At 44.3% G+C, this 19200-nt stretch overlaps 1 protein-coding gene across 1 annotated transcript in view; it reads right to left on the bottom strand.

The window, feature by feature from the left end:
* The window catches only part of SSU72 (SSU72 homolog, RNA polymerase II CTD phosphatase), a 49477-nt gene that overhangs the window by 27901 nt on the left and 2376 nt on the right, over positions 1 to 19200 (bottom strand). Inside the window, exon 2 of the mRNA XM_053400729.1 lies at positions 8 to 151. Coding sequence (XP_053256704.1) covers positions 8 to 151 — 144 coding nt within the window. The remainder of the gene's footprint in view (positions 1 to 7; positions 152 to 19200) is intronic.

Genomic DNA, 19200 nt, shown 5'->3' with positions numbered 1-19200 from the left:
GGGATACAGTTCTTTGTCTTTCCTAAGCAGGTCACTGTACATCTGATCGTATGTCGTTTTGAAATCATAAACGTTTGGCTTGTCCGGCGCTGGTCCTGGCAGTTTCACATGAGTTCCCGTCCCAAAGGATCGAACAATGAAGCCACGCTTACTGAAAGACAAAAAGGGGAAAAAAGAGGGAAGCTTAATTATTCTGGATGGATTCATGTTTACATGCCAAAACAATACATAGTAAATAGCAACTACACAACCCTCTGGAATCCAACAGGTACCTAGTATCTTGATGCTTAGGAAGCTACTGAAGGTATATTTGTTAAATAAGCCTTTCCCTGAATCACTTATGGAATATTAACTGCGCAAATTTAAGAATTAGTTTTATTGTTTAAGTGTGTGCTTTTGTGCTTTACCTCATTTTATCTTATTATGCACTGCTTCAATAGATTCTGGCTATGAAGCAATTTATAAATCTGAAAGATAAATAAGAGAAACTCTGGAAAATACTGAGGCTACTGCACCACTGGAAGGTTTAATTCACAGGTTCATTCTACATTTGAAATGCTCCAGCCCACTTTTAATGGTCCCAGGGCGGGTTACAAAATTGTCACCATTGAAAATCAAGTATAATTTTACATTGATAACATAAAATAAGACCACAACCCACCAATGACAGAAGGGAAACAGCAGGACAGGGCAATAACCAAAGGCCTGGGCACAGAGGTGCACTTACTGCAAAGAAAGCATACAGAGATGGCGCAAGATGCACATCAGAAAGGAGGTCATTCCACAATCTGAGAGCCCACCTCAGAGAAGACCCTCTCAAGCATTACTTCTTGATCCCTTACGGCAGAATAAGCAATCTAGCAGTCTGTGCTGGTTATTCAGGTTCTGAATATGACAGCTTCTGATTTTGCTACTTATTCCCAACATAATCAGCTATTTTTAACTTTGTTGCTCTCATAAGAGCAACCAAGACAAGAATTTCACTCAATGAGAGAGAAAATGACACAAGTAGAGATCTTGTGTAACTTTTCTATGGCTTCACATACTTTAAAAAAAAATGCTCTTAATCACAGCTCTTTCAGAAGACTGGCCGATTTTAAAGCACTCCTCAATTAAGCCATTAAGCAGAAAGCAATTCTGACCCTCAAAGACAAGTCTTCCTCAAGGGCCTGGATTTGCCATTTCAGAAAGAACATGTGACGTTTTAAAAGAGAACCCAGCAATCTCCAAAATAAAATCAGCTTTGCAGTGAATGCCGAGCACTATTTTTAGTTACTTTTCTCCTTCTACATGAGCAAACTGGATTGCAGAAGTACCAGCACAGAACATTTCCCTATTACAGATCATGCCGGGGGGGGGCACTTTAAACAAGAGACCCACTTGTTTAAATGAACAGAAGGCTGTTTTTTCCCCACCAGGGAACAAAACAAAAGAATTTCTCTCCCTAAAAATATTTCTGCCATTCTAAAGCTAGCAGCTTGTCACAACTTGGTTGGGAAGCGGATGTAGAGCCACGTAAGGGAATGAGAGGGAAAAGAATTATGGTTGATGCAGGGAGTGGATGCTCCTATTATTACTGTATCTTCATCCTCAACCACAATGTTCTTTCATGCACATGTATCAACAAATCCATTTCTCATGAGCAAGTCCTCACTGCCTTCTAGTGACCATGACACCTCAGCACCACAGATCTCTCATTTTGCATTCTACACAGTTAACTACTTTGAGAGGCGTTTTTGTCTCTTACTCCCACAGGTCTCATTTCAACTGTATTTTGAAGCATGATCCTCTTTGAAGCAGTCAGGATCACCCCCACCCCATTTCTTGCTTACCCCATATCCTACACAAATAAGGCAAGAATCAAGCCCCCTTTGCATGCCAAGAAGAAGGGGAACTGGAAGCAGTCAAAAATAATGGCTGACTAGTAACACTTCTGAACTGCTGTGTGACATAGAACTCCATGTGCATTGCTGCCTGGATAGTTGCTGTCAGCAAAAGGGGTGGGTGTCAGAAGATAGATAGTAAAGTAAAGATAGTAAAGTAAACAGAGCAGCCTACTTTATTATCTAGCTGCTACTTGGTTAGGAAGTCAAGTGTTTTGCTTTGTTTACCAGCCAGTCATTATTTAGCGTTACCACCAATTCCTTCCCCCACATTCTGCAGTATGCAGATAGGGAAAGAGGCAAAGGGCTATATCCAAATTTCACTCAGAGCACCCACTGGACTTCCTGTGTTAGTCATGCCTATTCATTTCAATGGGTCTACTCCGAGTAGGACTAAGAGAGGATACAAGCCAGGGTCTTCTCTTATCCTGTATTGGAAATTAGACCTCTAGATAGGAATCTGTGCAATGATGGGTGTTCTGTTCGCCAGTGGGCCGGGACCAACCCAGCCGAGCCACTTGGCGGGTCCTTGGCCTTAGATCATGAATATATTTCTGATTCAGTGATATTCTCAGTGTTGGGAAAATCTAAATGACAACCAGAAAGCGAGCTTTCCCACAGTCCGAAAACCAGATCATGGGTTCCCAGAATTTCTAAGGTGCTTGTTATAAGTCACAACAGGATGGTGGTTACAGGCCAAGCAACTTTAGGTGAAAAATTAGGAAAGGGCACTAGACGTATTGCATCTGGTTTGTCTCCATAGCCTTGCCATTCCAGAATCTCTGCTTTGGCCTCCAACCTTGCTACATTAATTTCAAACCTGCATTTAAGCAGCTCTGTAATTTTTTAATGGGGGTAGCGGGGAATGCCGCAAGACCAGCTGCTTGCTCACAAGTAGTTCAACCAGTAATCAGCAAGGGGGCACAAGGGCCAAGCTGAAAAGAGGCTCCCAGCTCCTCCTCTTGGCCTATAAGCCTCAAGGGGAATTAGGGAAAGGAGGAAGTGAAGAGTCCAGAAGAAGGTGGGGGCTTAATCTTGAGGGAGGATAAAGTAGTAGGTTAGGCTATCTCTTCACACACTCAATGAGACATAGAGAAAGGAAGGACCAGCTGCTCTAAGTCAGTTGTGGGGAATCTCAGGCTAGAGGGCAGAATGTGGCCCTCAAGGCCTCTGGTCCAAGGAACTCTCCGTAGACCACACACCCTCAATGGCCCTGCTTCACCCCCTCCTGTTTTTGCCTGACAGGGATTTGCCCTTGAACTCCAATAATGCCTCCTGCTTGTCTGGATGGAGGCTACAGAAGGTTACTGTGTAAAAATCAGCCTACCGTGTACAAAGGTTGTATTTGCTTCTGTTGCCCCACCCCCTTTGGCTTGAGGTCCTGCTCACCCATGGCAGGTGACCCCTTGAAAAGCTGTCCAGCAGGGAACATGGCCCTCTGGCTGAATAAAGATTCTTCACCACCCACTCTAACCTTTGAGGGGTCTGAGACGCTTTGACTGTGACACTTAGGTTTTATTAAATGCTTTAAAAACACAAAGCAAAGCTATAAACAGGAAGCTGAAGCTGGACCACAAGCCTGAACCAGAATTATAACGTCTGTGTTTTGTGCTCAGTTATTAGTGCACAACAGGAGCTCTCAACTTCTTCCACTCACAATACTATAGCCTGGAGTCGGTTTTCAGCACATCACCTGGCATTAGCTGTTATGAATTTTCTCCCCACTGCTGCAAGGCAGGCAACCCTTTGACATGCCACTTCCTCTCAACAGAAACTGGCTTTCAACAAAGAGAACATTTGAAGTTAGCTGAAGTCAGTTGCCCCACACTGGAGCGGTTATGAAACATGCACCAGGGTTCAAACTTCCTCCCTGCTAAGCAAGTCACAAACCACTTTGGACCAATCACCAAGTGCTTTTCCTACTGCTTTGATCATCAAGTGGAAATATTTAACCACTCAAGACCAGCAGCACTGCAAGGAAATTCGTTCTGCCCTTATTTTGTGGGGAACGTGTTTCTAGACGCTTTCTCACCAAGGGGAACCGGAACCACTTTTGTTCTTTCATGTGTACTTAAAATTTGTTTAGCCCTTATGATTGCAGGGATAATTTCTGAAAACATCCCAAGCGTAAACCAGTGAATCATTAAACGAATGACTTAGAACATGAGTAACTACTGTTGGTAAAGGTTTTTTTATTATTGCCGCCGCCTGTGTCACTTCTAGGAAATTATTAGCCTCACTCAAAGCTGGAAAATAAGTGGTTTGGAATTGTGTTAATGCCACTCAGTGGGAGAGCCACAATGCAGAGGTTGCATAAATGCTTACCAAACAGTGTTACACAAGTGCCATTGCTCATGGAAGTGCTCTCCTGCACACAGATAATTGCCACTTGGACACGTAACACATTCCCAACAGGGAGCTCTAACACCGGCGGAATAACCAAGTATAAGCAGTCAAACATAAATGATTGGATGCATACTGCGAAAAAAAATAAACTTCACTTTTGAATTCAGGACACATTCGTAACCTCAATCTATAACAAATAAATGGAGGGTGCTGTTATTTTGCTGTGTATGTCCACATCTCTCTTTTGCTTTTATTTCCAGATTTAATGGACACTGGTACAGCCTTGTAAACAGGCCAAAAAAAAAAAAGTCTACTAGCCTGTTGTGAACTGGCAAAGGAGGGAGAGGCCTCCACCCCTGCTCTGCCACCCCAGTGACCTGCCTCCATGGAACTGTTTCACCTGTGGGTATCAGGCTAGCACCTAAATACAAGGCTGCCCCAAACAGGTGCTGCAGAGGAAATTTATGTCAGGCTCAAGCTTCTCAAATTAGGTGGCAAGTTGAAGAATGTCCCTCTATCTAGTCACCCTCTATTCTCCCACCTTTAGTCAGCTTCCCACCAAACTGTTTTTAACATGGTAGTAGAACCACTAATGCAACCCACCTGATGTCAGGGTAAGACCCCTCTGTGGGTCTTAACCACTACCTGAAAGAATGGTTACCAGATGCCGGAGACAAGGAGATATAGTATCAAATAAATCAGCTACATCCACAGGGATGGGGAACCTGTGGTCCTCCAGATGTTGCTGGACTACAACTTCCATCATCTCTAACCATTGGCCATGCTGGATGGGATTGATGGAAGTTTTAGTCCAACATCCGGAGGGCCACATGTTCCCTATTCCTTTCATAGTGTTGTGTAGAAAGCACCTAAATATCACCTAAATGTGGTTCCTACTTCAGCTAGTTTTTAAGAGAGTGAATTTCTAATCCATGTTGCTACAAATATTAGGTAATGTCTGCTAAAATCTCAGAGGCTAGGGAGATGGCTGAATAAGATCCCAGGGGTTGAAAGTAGGGCTAGCGCTCACCATGACCAGCAAAACCAGACTTAAGAGAAATTTTCTGAAGTTACTCAATAAATGTGCATGTAAGCCACTCAGAGGGACTTTTTGACTAAAGAGCATAAATACTGCAAATAGCACAGAATGTTGAACTTTTAGTGCAGACAGCATGAAAGGAAAAAGGTGATATTTCTGCAGTGAGGATACCTGCCTGTTGTCTGAGATCAAACAAAATAAGATAAAAGCAGACATTCTGGCACTGCTGATTCAACATTTCCAAGCCTCTTACCCATGGTTAGATCAGGAACAACTGCTAGACATTAACACTCCTTTCCTTTCCATCTCACCAAAGTCCAGACCTTCACCTACAGCATTAACGTGTAATGTTGTATCTACAATGAAGTTAGCCAGTGTGTGCATCCACTTTAAATCCCACACCTCAAACTCAGATTTAAAGCTAACCATGATTAGCGTCCAACATACCCACAATCATAATTACACCACCAATGCTGAAAAGGGAAGAGAAGAGGCCACCTCTTAACTATGGCTAAGAGACAAGGATATTTCTACCTGCGCTAGGTCCATGTGGTGGTTTTCTAGTCAATTAAGTTGACAGGCACATAAGCTACCATCCACCTTGGGCCTGCCCATAAAAAGCAAGTCTATAGTAAGAGACTAGGGCAATGTCTGCTGTTTACAGGAACTCTTCTTATCGTGATACTTTTGTGGGTAAGCTGAGTTTTGTTTGGACCCTGGGTGAGAACCGGGAGGCTGAGAGGGAGGTTGTGTCAGAAGGAAAATGAAACGCTATAGATTTTTATATATTAGTAACTTTGTATTAATGTACAAAGTTTCATATGTAACTGTGTATTTTTGTAATATTTTTGTTTCAAGTTGTCTGTTGTCGCTTCAGTTTTTTGTACACCACTTAAGAAAATTTTAAAAATATTAAGTGTCACAGGAATGGTGTACATATAAACAAACAACTAAAATCTGCAGATCATTTTAAGATACTTTGTGATGCACTTACCTTGAGAGAAGCCCACTACAAAGGAGTCAATGCCTTGCACTTTTGATGCCCAAGTGGTGTGCTTGGCACAAAAGAACTCTCAGTGTGTTCAATCCCACTTTACTCCAGGATTTGTTTGCTCTTTTGCTCAAGCTGACTTTCATCTTGAATGCTCACTACAACTCACTGGCAAGCGCCATTCACTTATCAATCAACAAGGCTACTTATACCCTTTACTAAGAGATGGTATTCCACATCAACACAAGCCAAATTCCTCAACCTGTTCCAAGCACGCATGCGCTATCATTCTAAATTCCAAAATGTAATTTATTCTCCTTGTTATAGGAAAGGGCAAAAAGCTCTGTCTACTTAACTGTTGGACGCGGGTGGCGCTGTGGGTAAAACCTCAGCGCCTAGGACTTGCCGATCGTCAGGTCGGCGGTTCGAATCCCCGCGGCGGGGTGCGCTCCCGTTGCTCGGTCCCAGCGCCTGCCAACCTAGCAGTTCGAAAGCACCCCCGGGTGCAAGTAGATAAATAGGGACCGCTTACTAGCGGGAAGGTAAACGGCGTTTCCGTGTGCTGCGCTGGCTCACCAGATGCAGCTTGTCACGCTGGCCACGTGACCCGGAAGTGTCTTCGGACAGCGCTGGCCCCTGGCCTCTTAAGCGAGATGAGTGCGCAACCCCAGAGTCGGACACGACTGGCCCGTACGGGCAGGGGTACCTTTACCTTTACCTTTTACTTAACTGTTACTGGGCAACCTCACTAGCTTTGTGGTAATTCAACCAGATGCTGCCCATACATTTCCAGCATAGTCACAGAATAAGGGTCACTAGATACTTTGCTATTACAAAAAAAAAGCAGTGATTCCCAAAAAACTAAATATTATACTTTGTGTTTTAGCAGAATCAGACAGATAGGCCTAAGAGACTACTGCATCCACAGGAAACTGCCTTAGACAGAGTAATCTCAGTGGTCCATCTAACCCAGTATTTTCTACCCTGGCTAAAAACAGTTTTTCCAGAATCTGAGAGAGGGCTGTTTCCTAGCCACATCTAGGAATGCCAGAAACGGGGACCTTTCATGTGCAACTCAAGTGCTCTTCCACATAGTTACCAGCCCTTATTTGTGACTATCAGAGACCTTTTATGTTGCTGGAAATAAGAGTCTCTCCTTGCAGGTCCAGGAAAGGGGTTTTTGTGGGGGGGGGGGGAATTGGGGTGAGATATAAAAGACAATTTCCTAGACTCCCGTGTTTTGGCACCTTTCTGACTTGGCCGCCAATATTTCCCAAGTTCACTGCAAGCTTCAAGTCACTCATTTTGGAAACTGTACATGACAATCAGTGAAATTGAGCAGAAGTAACCTAAAGCAGGGCCAGACAGAGTGTTCAAATTTTAAAGCACCAGCTTTTGAGGCAATCCAGTGAGAGGGATTTCCCACCACTGCTACCAGAAAGGGGTCTGGATAGCAGCAAAACACTTTGCCGAGTCACACAGCTGCTGCAGTACCAAAAATGGAAAATGAATGAATTTGGCTGCTTTTAATACTTGTAATTTCATTTCCCCTCTGCTGGCTTTTGTTGCTGACCATGTGAGAGTGGAGGAAGATGCAGGGAAGCAAGAAGGCAAAGTTGATTAATGTATGCACTCTCCCACATGACATCTGCCTAGGCCTGGACCAAATAAATAATTATACATGGCAATTAATCTCAAGCTTTAAAAACTAGGGCCTACCTTCTAAATTTAATGCAGCAATGTCACTAACAACCGCCCGGTTTGATTGTTGACATTAGGCCAAAACCATGGCTTAGCACAGGCATCCCCAGCCTACGACCCTCCAGGTGTTTTGGCCTACAATTCCCATGATCCCTAGCTAACAGGATCAGTAGTCAGGGATGATGGGAATTGTAGTCCAAAACATCTGGAGGGCCGAAGGTTGGGGATGCCTGGCTTAGCACAACTGCAGGCTCTCAGAGAGACTGTGGCTACTCTGCTCCAAACCTGGGCTTATGGTTTTGCTCTCCAGGACAAACTACAAGCCGTAACTCCTAGGACCAACTTTGGTTATAGCTCACAGTTAGTCCTGGGAGAGCGTGCAGAACCATGTCCTGGTTTGGATGCAGCAGCAGAATGACCAGAAAGAAGGAAATCCTCTCCCAGAGGCTCTGCCAAGCTATGGTTTGGCTTAGCATGACAAGCAAACCAGACCAATATTTGTATCTGCAGGCACAAGAGGAAGGCCACTTAGTACTCTGGCTGATGGCAGGGGCCTAAAGACCATAGGGATAATACATAATTGCCCCCTCAACAAGAGAAGCAACAGAGAAACATAAGCCTGACCCCACAACAGAATGTAAAAGCCTAGCTCTCATTTTTTGCTGGCACTGCCAAGTAGATCCCACATCCAACTCCTTTCACCCTCTACTCCACGGGTGTCAAACACAAGGCCCGCGGGCCGAATCCGGCCCGCCAGACCTCGTCATGTGGCCCGTGTAGCGCCGGCCGTTCTACACAGGAAACCTCCACTTTACATGCATTCAGGAAACCTCCACTTGTTTTTATATTGAGCGCATGCCATCCTGTGATGTGACAGATACAACCGGCCCTTTGAGGGTGACCAAACTGCTGATGCGGCCCCCCGATGAATTTGAGTTTGACACCCCTGCTCTACTCCCTTCCCCCCTCCCATTTTATTAGTTCACAAGCCTGGTGGCAGACCCATGTTTCAATTTACATACAGAATTGTGCACTGAATTTTTAATTGCTGAGACTTGCTTTAGTATACTGAGAAGCAGTATTTCAAAATATACTAGCTGACAGTTACCAGAAACTAGAAAACTGGCTTGGGCAAGCAAGCGGAAGCTCAAGAGTTTCTGATTTACAGCACATTCCCCAGCATGTGTCTTGGAATGCATTCCCACCATGCATTTAAAGCATGCCCCTCCCAATTCTGGGAACTGTAGCTTGTTAAGGATGCTGGGAACTGTAGCTCTGGGAGGAATAAACTACAGTTCCCAGGCTGTAGTGGGAGTGCTTTAAATACAGTGAGTGTACACAGCCTTGGTCTTTATAACTCAGTGGGCATGCAGTACTCTGCTAAGCAAAGCAAGAGACTTCTGTTGTGAAAGAGCTCTGCTGCTTTTTAAATCTTTTGCACTGAACAAGACCCAGTGAAGCAGAGACCAAACGTGATTCCAGATGGGAGCCTAACAGGCTATTCAGATAACACAAATTGGTCGCTGGCAATTGGTTGTTTTTAAAACATCAGATTTTTCACAAAAGGGCTAATCTGGGTTAAATGGAAGAAAACACAGGCTGGTGTTTTGATGCTGACAATGTCACATGGACACCGAAAAATCTGCACATGTGAGCAGCACAGATCCCACAACACATCCACCCAACTGGAAGCACCCCAAGTCAACAAACTGCTTGGCACTCATCTTTGAAAAGAACATCTATCCCCTATTTACCTCTGCCTTGCCAGAGGCTGCCCTCAGGGAAAAGGTGTGAAGTGAACTCTCAATTAGCTGTTTGCCTTTCCTGCAGAACAGTAATAGGCAGAGCCAAGTAAAAGTGCCAATGCCATTTAAGAGACTGGATTGCGGATTTCCCAGTGCAGTTGACAGTACTGTCTTTGAGAATACATTATATAGCAGTTAAAACATAACTGGATCATTTGACAGGAATGCAGCGTTGCCTTCCTTTGCTACACTGTATTAATTTATCCTGAAGATGGCATTTCAAACAGGAATATAGCACCACAGCATTCAACTGATACAAAATATGAGCACCTATATGACTCTGCCTGCTGACCGTATGCTATTGGGATTGATCTCACACCTCTTTGCTTTAGCAAAAAACAACAAACAGCCAGGACAATGCAATTTCCTTCTTTACATTAAAAGGCATTTTAGTAGTGCCCAGAGATCACTGCTTTCTTCACGTATTCTGGAGCTGAAACCCTGTTGCATCGCATCAGTTTTCGTGAACCAGCTAACTACTGTAAACACATTTCGAAAGCTCCTTAAGTCACCCAGGTCCACCCCAGTGACTGAACCCCTTGTAGTGGAAGAGAGAGACTTATGGGAGTCTTCTGTACCACAGTATGTACCCTGCAGTGGAAGACAATCCATAAAAACCCTAGATTTTAGTGAGGTTGTTTCCCTTCCCCTCACTCCATCCTTTAGCCTAGCACAGAGGTAGCTAATGTAGTGCCTTCCAGATGTTACTGGACTCACAACAGCCACAGTCCAGAAAGGCCAAAGGTCAGGGATGTTGGGAGCTGGAGTCTAGCAGCATCCAGATAGTACTACAGTGATTAATCCCTGGGTTAGGAACAGAGACCAGTGAAACAGAGCTACAGGGGTTGAACTCTTACTCAAGACTCTCAAAGCACCAGTCACTGCTCGTCTCCCAACAGCAGATGATCACACTTTGGCCCAGCAATGCTCTTCATCCACCAGATCCCAACTGAGTTTATTATAGCACAACACCCAAAACTGATTCAACCGACCTAGAACTGAGAACAATCATTCCTCATGAAAGGCTCATTTGCTCCCCCCACCACACAACACACACTCATTCACACTCCTAACCACACCACAGTACATAATGCAGTCCTGTTCTACAAACTGAGAATGCCATCCAGAGAGAACACTGTGTCTCATTCCAAATGTAAATTATGGGACTAATTATAGGACATGAGAGATGAGTCAGGCTTCACCGAGAATGGTTTACAGATGGACATCTGCTGCGACAACTGAAAACACACATTGCAGAAAGTTTATCTGATGATGTTTCGCCTTTGGTGTTAGATTTTAAGCAGCCGCCACCAACAATAAGGCCTGTGTTATCCAGGAGCAGCAGATTGCACACTGCAGATCTGGAGCCGCACACCAAAGGTTAGGTGGTTTCAGAAGAATAGCAAAGGATATGCATGAGAAACAATCTGCACACAACAGCAAAATTCACTGAGAAATTAACAAGTTAGAATTGATGTTTGGGAGACCAATGGAAGTTCTCAGCAAAGACATCTGCAGAACAGCACTTAATTTACTGAGCTGCCTAGAAATCTCAGACTGATAGGCGCCATCTTCTGTATCTGGTATTCCCCAGAATCATAGAATTGCAGTGCTGGAAGGGACCCCAAGAGTCATCTAGCCCAACGCCCTGCAATGCAGGAATCCTGCTTACCTTCCTTTAGGATGGGGAACTTCAGGTCGGGCCTCTCTGTCTAGCCCTAGGGACTTTCTCCCCAGGCAACATCCCTCATTGGCTTTGCTTCACACCTTCCTTGAGTGTTTTTGCCTGTATGGTATGTGTCCTTGAACTCTGGTAATGCTTCACAGTGTTCAGGATGGAAGGCAGAAAGGGATGTGTGAGTGTGTACAGAAACTAGCCTACTGCAGAGTGGTAAAGTTTACATTTGTCATTTTGCCCACTTTTGCCTCTGGCCCCATCCACTACTATGATGTGGCCCTTGGAAGTTGGCTCAAAAGGGAATGTGGCCTTTGGGCTGCAATTGGTTTCCCCCAACCCCACCCCTGCCTTAGGGCTTCCCACACATCAGAAGCAGACCAGTGTCTTTGAAGACAGGCCTGTCTGAGTAGGTGGGTGCAGAGCATAGAACACCTTTGCATCACCCACTGCTTTGTCCCCTAATAGAAGAGTTCCACTAACGATGAGCCTAGCTGTGAGAAAAACAGCCAACCTCCTTTCCTTCCTGCAGGCCCTTTTTGTGCTATAAACTACACCTCCCCAACCCCTCGCCAATTTTACATTTGAAGCAATCTGCTTTTTAGATACATGGCCCCTTGGCTCCTGTGGGTGTGTTCACAAGTGTCTTGTATGCTCTCTTGCTGCATTTGAAGCTGAGGGCCCCGTTTCAGGAGAAATCAACAATTTAATTGGAGCTGAAGACAACCAAGATGACTTGGTGGCCTTTAAAAAATTTCTTCTTCCTAGGAAGCAAAGACTGCAATTCATGTCCATCTGTGCAGAAGGAAATCTTCACATCTGCAAGCAACTGTAGTCATAGAAGCATGCCGACAGTGGAAGTCGGCACTGAAGTAACATCAGAACTAGTTACTTCAGGTGCATAACAAACAGCTTATAAAGGAAGTACTATAATTCACATTTCAAACATGCACAAAGTAGTCAGTCAAGCAATCTATATACGTGTGGGTGTCACAGATTCACCTGGTAAACTATTGGCTGTTTATCCCCCAAAACATTTTTGTTAGATCTGGCATAACAGACACAGTGGTTCAATTCAGACACCATGCCAAACCATGGTTAAAGAAGCTTAATCATGGTGCTGCTCACCATCCAAGTTTTGTCACAGGCCACCAAGATTTGCAGTGGATTTACAAAACATGGCTTTGCATAATGTCTGAGTTGGCAACTATTTTCAGCCATCTCCTCTATCTCCCTGGGACACTATATTATGGGAGGGAGCGGGTGGCACGGTGGTCTAAACCACTGAGCCTCTTGGGCTTGCTGCTTGGAAGGTCGGCAGTTCGAATCCACGTGATGGGGTGAGCTCCCATTGCTCTGACCCAGCTTCTGTCAACCTAGCAGTTTGAAAACATACCAGTGCAAGTGGATAAATAGGTACCACTGCGGTGGGAAGATAAATGGTGTTTCCATGCGCTCTGGCTTCCGTCAGGGTGTTCCGTTGCGCCAGAAGCAGTTTAGTCATGCTGGTCACATGACCCGGAAAGCTGTCTGTGGACAAATGACATTTCCCTTGGCCTGAAGCGAGATGAGTGCCACACCCCACAGTCTCTTTGACTGGACTTAACCATCCAGGGGTCCTTTACCTTTACCTTACTTATATTATGGAGGTGAGTGTGAACAAATGAAGTGCTGAAGGTGGAAATGAAAAGCAGACAATGAAATGTAAGCCTTGGTTTGCCTGTGACCCATTAGGAAACTCAAACCATGGCTTGGGTTTAAAAATAAAGTTGGCATAAATAACAATTTAGCACAATGTAGAAACTGAGCCAGAAGATCCACAATTTAAAGGTCTAGATATACTGATAAATGTTCACTGTTTATGTAGGTGTGGTGATTACAGATGTAGTGTGAGTCCAGGGCTGGCCACTAACTCAAATCCCCACTCAGCCACAAACTCACTGGGTGGTACTGAGCTAGTCAATATCAATGTATCTCACAGGGTTGTTAAGATAAAAATGGGGAAGGAATCTTTGGATGAAGAGCCAGGATACAAATCAATAATCAATAAATAAATGACACACAGAGAATAAATGGCACATTAAAACATGCAAGTCCCTTCTGTGTCAGAGAATGCTTAGAGTGTGAACAGTAGAGGGTTGTGTGTGCAACAGGCTAGTGAAGCAACCTGTTCACCTGATGAAATAAAGACACAGTCAAAGCCCAAAATAGCTATGCAAAGCTTTCAGAGGCAAATCAGATGCAACGGAGTGTTATGTGTATAGCTCATTGTTATCTTATTCTTCCAAGCTCCCTGTCATAGCAAGTGGGTGAGGAAAAAACTGTTCAGGCCCTATGTGAAAGATATTGTCCTGAGACTCACCACAGGGGTGGGGCCTGCAGAACTTCCAAAGCCCTCCCCCCAAAAGTAGCTGCTAAGTGTGCAGAGTACCCCAATTCCATGTCCAAAGGGAAAACCAGGATTCCACAGAAGGGGGAAGAATTGCAACCAAACAGCATGGAGGGAAGCAGGGTCCAAGAACAACCAAGTCTGGAGTGGAAAACAAGCATTCTCCATTTACACAATAAGTCTTCCCACACCTTCGTCTCACACACTTCACTCCCTGCTTGCTTGCTTGCTTTCTCTCTCTCTCTCTCTCTCACACACACACACACACACACACACCCTACCTCTGCCTCTACACAAATCCCAAGGGAGGAATGAAGGGATCAGAAAGCAGGGAAAATTTTGATATGGGAAAAGGGACACCCACTGCCCTCTAGATACTGGGAACAATGGGGCGTTGGATATGTATGTGCTCCCTACACCAATGGTTTTCATGACTGCACAGTCCTACCCTTTTGCTCACCAAGGCAGTGTCTATTAAACAATACATTTGTAAATAGATGTTTGTGGGGGTGTTTATGTGCATGTACATGTGAGACAAGATAGATTTCTGAGCAAAAATATCCCTGAATTTGCACAGGTCTCCAATGATTCTCGCCCAGTGAAGAAGCTGGGATTTGGAACACACATCAGAAATGGAAAAAATAACCTTCAGTTAGTCTGCAGCAGTAACATTCAAAATAATGCTGTGGCAATTTAAAAGCTAACTTGATTATGTTCTGAACGACCGTAGGCGATCACCAAGTGGTCCATGTTGGAAATGACCAGAGGGATCTGGGTTCAATTCCGTAGTCAGTCATGAAACCATGGCCAGTTAGAATATCCCAGCTTAACCCACCCGTCTGGGTTGTTCTGAGGAATAGTGAGAGAATATCCATGTATGCCATCTTCCTTGGCAGAGCAGGATTTTTTAAAAAGAATGAGAAACAGTCAATAATTCAAGCCCACTTTCTTCAAGCATCTGACAAATTAAGGAGCTACGGACCTAAAGCAAAGAAATTAGGCTGGAAGGCACAACAGCAATAACCAGGATTTTAAGTGAGAGCTTGCTGCATAAAACTAGGGATGTGACAAATCCCTGAAATACCAGTGTAGAGAAACTAGTGTAGCAATAAACACAACCTACTCACGTCCACCCGGAATGGAGTTTAAGACATTTATAGAAATCTTCTGATGTTAAGTAATCTTACATCATCTGCTTAAAAGGGCACCAGCTTGAAATTTTGGGACATGATTCATCTTATACAAAACTCTTACATTTTGCTTTGAAGCCGTTTTAAGAAAGCACAGAACACCCTGTACATGGAAGGTCCTTCTAATGTTTATCTGGACTGCAAGAAAAGCACATGTTCTCAAATCAGATAGGTAGGTGGTGGGTGAAGTGACAACTACTCATCGCTATGAATTCTGATGGAGCCAGTATCAACCCAAATCTCTCACTGAAGTATATAAGCAGCCCAATCCACTGGCACTTGAAAGCTAGGGAATGGGATTCAAGGCTATTTAAGTTTCGTGAAAGATGTGGAACAAAATAGGCTTGACTCAAAGCAGTCAGGTTTAACTGGCTTGTTCACTGGGACAAGCTTGTAAGTAACAAGCCTGGTCTCTACAGGAAGCAAGGAATTCCATGCAGGCGAGAGGACACACTGGCAGGCAGAGAAGAAATAGAATGCTCCATCATTCCTTCTGCAGCCTGCTTGATTTCCATGTTAGAGACAGAAAAGAGTCCTTTGCCCTGTACCCAGCACAAAATCCAAGTGGGCTGGCATTGGAGTAATGGAGCAATCTATCTTTCTTCTGCCAGCCTACTTAGCAGAAGACAAAGCTTTGAACCCTGAGTTGCCATGTTGTCTGCAAAGGAGGAGTCATTCCTTTCTCCATGGCTAGCAGAGAAATGCAGGCTTCGCAGATGGGATGTGTAGGCCAGTAGCTTATAAAGGTTTAATTACAAGGCTGCATTTAGTACTAGACACCACAATGAAATGTACAGCCCATCTCTCATATAAACCACCAACTTGAAAAACCAAGTTTGGGTTCAGTGTAGACCACCCCTCTTCTGGCGCACTGATCCTGTCAAACTATTGCTGTGTTGTGCCAATCATATACTGCACTGTTTGAGAAACAGCGCTAACTATAGTTAAGGATCATTATAGTGTTGGACTAGGACCAAGACAACTCAGTCGTAAATCTGGGTGTAGGTGACTATGGCTCAGTCACGTATTCAGCCTAACCTTCCTCACAGAGGTTGTGAAGGAAAAAAGCCATCAGAGAGAACAATGGAAATTGTCTCACTCAGTTTTTGGAAAAAGTGCAGGATTCAAGTGTAACAAAAGGTGTTGCCCCAACTCAGAGATCACACCGCCTATGGTCAGAGCAAACCAGGAAATGGTGAATGTCTGAGTCTGTACCCACTGAGTAAACAGCCTGATTGAATGCAGGCCCAACAGGGAATTTTAAAAATTCATGCAAGATTAGGTAATTAATGGTTAACTATGATTTGTTAATCTCCAGGTTCAGAGACAGTGCATCTCTGAACACCAGTTGTTGAAGAACAGACATGCCCTCTTGTCTTGTATTGCCCAGAGCCATCTGGTTGGTCACTGTGGGCAGAAGGATCCTTGCTAAATAGACCTTTGGCGCTTTGTAAGTTCTTATCACCTAAAAGCCATGGGGAGGGGGGTGGATACTGGTACTTCCTACTTATACTGTACTGTGAGCAAATGGCTGAAAAAGGTCAGCTAGTGCTGGTAAACAAGCAATCATTCTCGCACCGAAAGAGGCAGCTTCCTCTTCAACACCCATAACACCCATAACTGGCTTGAACTGTGCAGCTGTTCTTTGGTGAAACGTGAGGAGATGAAGGCAGATAAATGGTCTGAAGAGGACTTTATAACAGTAATCCTAAGCAGACCCATTAAACCATGGTGATGAGCAGTAGGCTGTCCAGTTGCCTAAGCAAGGCCCCAAGAGAAGTTATACAGAAGCTGGCTTTTGTTTTTCCTTTCAGGCCAGAAATGACTAACACTTTCTGCGTGAGCAGATAAGACTCTATTACAAAGCTCCCTTGAACAAAGTGAGACTTCTGAATAAGCATACAGAGGATGATGCTATCTGCAAGCAATGCTAAGAACTCAAAACTTATTTTTCCAACAGGACAGTTCACTTTATGAATAAGGTGAAATATGAGCCTCCTGATAGTCAGTGGTAATACTGGAGCTTGTCTCCTGGGATATCCTCCAGCTAGCAGGAAGCCTGGGGGCAGCCAGCTTCATCTGTCTCTACAGAACAGAGCTGTCTGGCCTCATCTAATACAGGGTACAGAGGTCAGCTGAGCATAAATATTAGCTAAGAGACTTGTATCCTAGTTTGGGATGGCTGTAGCACCCCCACAGAGGGAGGAGAGGAGTCTTCTTCAGGTGGCAACAGAAAATGCCAACCCCTTGGTGATAGTATCAGCCATTGTACAGAATGAACTAGTAGGTCTAGCACTGGACAAAAACTTCCACATTCTACCTCACCAAATCCAAACTCCACCTCTGTGAATTTTCACATGCTTCAAAGAGAAGCCATATTTCCTTTTAACAGCTGCCCTTCATAAGGGTTTTCACGCCAGAGGGAGACCTATCTTAGGGGGCTTTTGGAAGGAGGTGGCACTAATATGGGGAAGCTCATCCACCCAAATCATTTTTGGATCCTAGCTGCCAAATACACAGTCACTATGCAGAGGAGGCCAGTAATCAAATCTGGTTAGATGCAGCAAAAAGACAAGACGGTTTGTAAATTGATGAGGACACCCATCAGGAGCAAAGAGTGCTTACAGGAAATGGTATGTGATAAGAGGAGACAGGAGGCTCAGCCACACATCTCTCCAAAAGATCAGGATCTTATCCTAAACATCAACAGCTGTCAGCACTCACCTGGAGTTTAGGATTGGAGGGATTTAAGCACTTCAGAATACTCAAAAAGAATATACACACATTTATTGGATTAAATATTATCAACCCTAAAATTTGGAGTCACTCAAAACCACATGACCATCAGTTCTGGGGTCATTTAATCAAACATAAAACATCACTCTTTCTTCAATTAAGTGTCTTAGATGTTCACTGGTACCTACTTAACTAACTACAAACATAATATTCATTAGCTACCCAGACGCAAACTATTGAACAAATGCTCAAGCAGCAAAAGGGTAGACACCCTCCCTCTCCAATGATCCCTAGCTAGCAGGACCAGTGGTCAGAGATGATGGGAATTGTAGTCTCAAAACATCTGGAGGGCCAAGGTTGAGGAAGCCTGATATATGCTTACCCATGTAGTAGCAAAAATTCTAATTTGCATCTGCTGTAGTTAAGCATGGCTGAAGATACCAAGTTGTTTGAGAGTAAATCAATCAAATTTAAGACACTGGGCTCTGGGACACATGTCCTTTGATGCCAACTAGAATCTGGAATAGGCACAGGATATGTGTGGGGTTTGTAAAGTGCCCCCTTGCATTCCCCACATCCACTGTATGAAACCCTGAATATGTCCAAATATTTTAATACATAAACTGTGAAACCTTCTAAACACTTAATCCTTAAGAGCAAAGCTAACAGTGCTAAGAAATATGCATTACATGGACCCATGAGTCAATGCCTTACAGCCAGTTCCTTGTTGAGAGTTGCTCCCCCACCCCTGGTACTTCCACATTGTCTGGGGAGTAGTACTTAATGAGTCAGACTAGCAAGTCTCCATATCATTAAGCATTTCCAGAAGTGTTCCTCAAACACAAAGCAATTATCCCATGAAAACACACATCTTGCCTCCAGCCCACAGGTAGGTTGTTTGCTGCTGGGTATCCCTCAGGTGCTTGTGTTTGTGTCTGTTTAGAAATGCTTGAGTGTGGTGCAACCACACTTGGATTTTGTAAGGATTGTGTGTTTGGAGGACAGAAGTGTTCAGAGTTATGGCTAAGAAAGTGTGCTAAGAAAAATCCTTGGTTTGAGCCTACTCTCTATCAGTCACTTACTGAGATCCTTAGGCAAGACCAGGGGTCAGCAACCTTTTTCAGCCGTGGGCTGGTCCACTGCCCCTCAGACCATGTGGTGGGCCTGACTATATTTGGGGGGGGGGATGAACGAATTCCTATGCCCCACAAATAAGCCAGAGATGCATTTTAAATAAAAGGACATATTCTATTCATGTAAAAACATGCTGATTCCCCGTGTGCCGGATTGAGAAGGCGATTGGGCCGCATCTGGCCCATGGGCCTTAGGTTGCCTACCCCTGGGCAAGACACTCTCACCCCTCCTCAGCTCACACAATTCAAAATGTGATGATATTCACCAAACTCGTAGGGTTGTTGTAAAGATTGTGGAGATAACAAGCGGGA

The sequence above is a fragment of the Podarcis raffonei genome, chromosome 8 (genome assembly GCF_027172205.1).
Source record: "Podarcis raffonei isolate rPodRaf1 chromosome 8, rPodRaf1.pri, whole genome shotgun sequence".
NCBI classification, from domain to species: domain Eukaryota; kingdom Metazoa; phylum Chordata; class Lepidosauria; order Squamata; family Lacertidae; genus Podarcis; species Podarcis raffonei.
Note: the sequence above shows the minus strand (reverse complement) of the source record. Positions and strands in the feature narration are given on the sequence as shown.